The sequence below is a fragment of the Vigna unguiculata genome, chromosome 3 (genome assembly GCF_037176805.1).
Source record: "Vigna unguiculata cultivar grain cowpea cultivar isolate G323 ecotype 2 chromosome 3, ASM3717680v1, whole genome shotgun sequence".
Taxonomy (NCBI): Eukaryota; Viridiplantae; Streptophyta; class Magnoliopsida; order Fabales; family Fabaceae; genus Vigna; species Vigna unguiculata.
Window position 1 is genome coordinate 46,553,827 of NC_140794.1, and position 3,754 is coordinate 46,557,580.

Consider the following 3,754-nt stretch of genomic DNA (forward strand, 5'->3'; position numbering starts at 1 on the left):
TTTGTTTAATTGTTTAATACTTGACAGGGATGACAACTAATCATGTCGAGTACGAAGAGTGCCTATCCACAACCCGACCTATAGCAAAAAAATTTAATTGTTACCTGTCTCGTTACTCATAGAGTACTTACTTAAAAATTATTCATAGATAAATGTGAATACTTGTATATATTTAAAAGTATATATTTTATCATTTTTTTAAATAATAATTTAATTAACAAGGTAAATATACTAAATGAAAATATTACAAAAAATAGTCGTGTTAACAACCATATCTATGATTCGAATAACAACCATGTCGCCCTATTAATAACCGAAAGATTCAATCGAAAAATATAAATTTATTGAATAGTAAACCATAAAATTTTATTGTGGGTTTAATTACAATTTTTCAAATTATCATTTAGTTAAATCTTAATCTAATAATAAATATTTTGTATTTAAATTATTTTGTTCTTCTAAAATTTAAGCAAAGCTTTTAGATTTTTATTAATAAGAATGATAGATGAGAGTTTTGTGTATAAAATAGTTGTAACATGTGGGTTTTATAATTTCACTATAATTTTCTTTGTATTTCTGATATAAATTTCAATAAAAATATTTTTTATTCCCAAAACAGTGTGCTGGTGGTGACCATGGTAACAGGTGGCTCGAGCATAGGGCGCCGCTACACTTTGCTGCATGTACCTCACATCCACGCTATCAATCTCTTCCCATAGAGCTATGTCTTTTTATTTAATTTCATTAATTTTAATTAATAATAATTTACTTTTACGATGTTGTTGGGGTCTCATTCTTCTGGAACCAACCCCAATCTGCACTGAACCGTGAACTCAGCACCACCTTTACCGCAACCACCGTTACCGCCACCACCTTCTTCTTCTTCTTCCATTCCATGGCGTTCGCTCACTACCCGCTCGCAGTTCCCGTTGAACCCTGCGAATATCCAAAACTTCCCATATCCAACCCACCGTTGTCGATTTCCTCACACTGTTTAAACCTCTCTTCAACTTTCCGCCCCAAAACTCACAACCCCTCACTATTCCCCAGGCTCCGAAGGATCGCTCACAAAGGTAGAATTTTCCTTCTTTTTATTCAATGGTTTTCTCTTCTCAAAAATCGCTAATTTCGGCATTTTGCTTTCGGTTCAGCCAAGGCTAAGCCGCAGGAACCCGAAGTCAGTGTGGCAAGTGATGCCTTCACGGAATTCAAGCATCTGCTTTTGCCCATTACGGATAGGAATCCCTAGGGTACAAAACAAGTGGGTAGCTGTGATGCACTTCAGTTTTTTTTTTTTTTTTCATTTTTGGCCTTGGCTTAATTTGTGCATTTGTTCATCAAGTGCTGACTTGGGGTTGGTATGTTTTTATTAGGCCATTGCAACCACCTCGGCTTTAGCTAAAAAATATGGAGCTGACATTACAGTTGTGGGTATGTTATTGTAACTTGGCATGTGCTTGTGTGCATACCTACGGTTGGTTTTCATGAGAAAGAAATATGAGGATAACTTTTCTCTTTTGAATTAGAAGATTTATATTATTTTTGTTAGGTTTTGTCCAGGTTGAATTGGGTGACTTCTTGTGAAGGATAAGTACCAAAAAATTGGAGAATATTTGTTCGAAGTGAAAAGTTTACCCTTCCTTCCCTCCTCCTCCAAATTTACACTCCCAAGCATAGGGGTTGTTGTGTTAAATTTATGAAGGGGAAAATGACTTACATTATTTTTATGCATGATTTGTAGGGGGGTGTATTTGAATTATAACTTATCTGGGAAAATAGTTTATTCTTTAGGCACTTTCAGATACTGTTTCTTTAGAATTAAGCTGAAACTAAACATAAAATGCAATTGGGTTTATGCGCTTTTTATGCTTTGCAGTTATTGATGAACAGCAGAAAGAGTCACTGCCTGAGCATGAGGCTCAACTATCCAGCATCCGTTGGCATCTATCTGAAGGTCTGTAATAGCTATTTTCTCTGTTTAGTTTATTACATTTTGGCTGTTGATACCCTGCAAAGCACAATACTATATTTTCTTACTCTGTGAGCATTACTTTATAGTGTAATCATATTGTTCGGGTGTTTTGTATGGAAGGTTTGGTATGACTATTTTAAATGAATTGCTCTTAATGGTCTTTATGAAAACTTTCCTCTTAACAGTATGATTATTTTATTTGAATGTTTGTTGTATAGCAAATTTGCAATGTATTGGTGATTAGTGTTTTTGTGCAATGAATGACTATTATATAAGAATTGCTGTAAAATGCTCTTTCTTAAAATTTGGATTTTGACTGCACCATCTTTGAACACTTGATCGATCATCTAAGATTATGTTGAATATACAAGACAGCTAGTATAAGAGTTTCACGTAGATTGAAGTCATTATAATATAAGGGGTGTTGGAGTCTTATTCTCATCAATTTTGATAACATATTGATGCCATAAAGTTGAACTACAATTAAGGATTTGGCAATTGTTGTTCAATTTACTTGTTGTGTTTGATGATAAAAATACAGGTGGATTGAAGGACTATAACTTGCTAGAGCGGCTTGGTGAAGGGAGCAAGCCAACGGCTATCATTGGTGATGTTGCTGATGACCTTAACTTGGATTTGGTAGTTATTAGCATGGAAGCAATTCATACAAAGCACATAGATGCAAATTTGCTTGCTGAGTTTATTCCTTGTCCTGTCATGCTTTTGCCATTGTAATTTGCATTGTTTTAAGATAGGGAGCGGTTTTTGTTTCATCCCTTCTGTCTTCTCTCATGCAATTTGATATTCCATCGTGTTTGTTTAGCATTTGCTACTCCAGTTTCAGGGATGTACATATGTGTGTGCTGAAGCACATCTAAATTTTATGTCTGCAACCGGTTAGAGTTTTCTTCTGGGGACCAAATTTTCAAGAAATGATAATTATGGGAGGAATTTGGATCCTCTATCTGAGCTATTGGAATGTTGTTCTGATATTTTAAGTTTTGGATGTATCTCTGCTTGAAGATACCATTTGAAAATTTCACATCGTTAAGGGTCATTGATCTCCCATGTTCTCTGTTGAACACGGTTCATAGATATTCCAATTTCACTTCAATGAATCTGATTTCTGGTTCTGGAAAACATATTTACTTTGGTTAAATCTGCTATTTATCAATGGTGAACATTATTCGTGTTTAAAACTTCAATTTAATTCTTTTCACTTTTTTCTCTCATCTGTAATTGGACTTCAAATCTGAAGTTAGAATCGCATGAACCCGATCTCAGAATGAACAGTGCTAGTTTATGGAAAACATTTGGTGAGAACATTTGGCAACATTGACTTACATCTTTTGAAAAATGATGTTTTCATTTTAATTATGCAGTTCTATTTTAAACACTTTGGCCGAAGTAAAAAGTGGTAGAGAAATATTTTTTTTTTCACACTGAATTAAGTTGTTTATCTGGAAAAAATGGAAATTCCTGAAATGTCTTTTTATAATACTAACTGATTGATGATCTTGTTCAAAATGGAAATTTCATTAATCTAAATCGGTTTGCCTTTCAGGTTTTTGTTTGAATTTTGTTCTCATATAAATGTAAAAGTAGATATTATTTCATTCAAATGCATTAAATATACGTTTAATGCAATTTAATGTATATGTTTTTAACAACACTGTAGCAATTGACATAAATGGTTATATGAAGGTCAAATTGAGGACCTATCTTTATTTCTGCCATAAAAAATAACGAAAACCTAATTTATGTTCATAAAGGAAGGAGAAG

At 33.5% G+C, this 3,754-nt stretch overlaps 1 protein-coding gene across 1 annotated transcript; it reads left to right on the top strand.

The window, feature by feature from the left end:
- Window positions 1–758: 758 nt before the first annotated feature.
- LOC114176248 (cell wall integrity/stress response component) lies at window positions 759–2,945 on the top strand. The gene is given in 5 exon segments (XM_028061222.2): window positions 759–1,073; window positions 1,152–1,261; window positions 1,374–1,431; window positions 1,877–1,954; window positions 2,514–2,945. Coding segments are annotated over 5 exon segments (618 nt in total). The 5' UTR covers window positions 759–895; the 3' UTR covers window positions 2,708–2,945.
- Window positions 2,946–3,754: the final 809 nt, after the last annotated feature.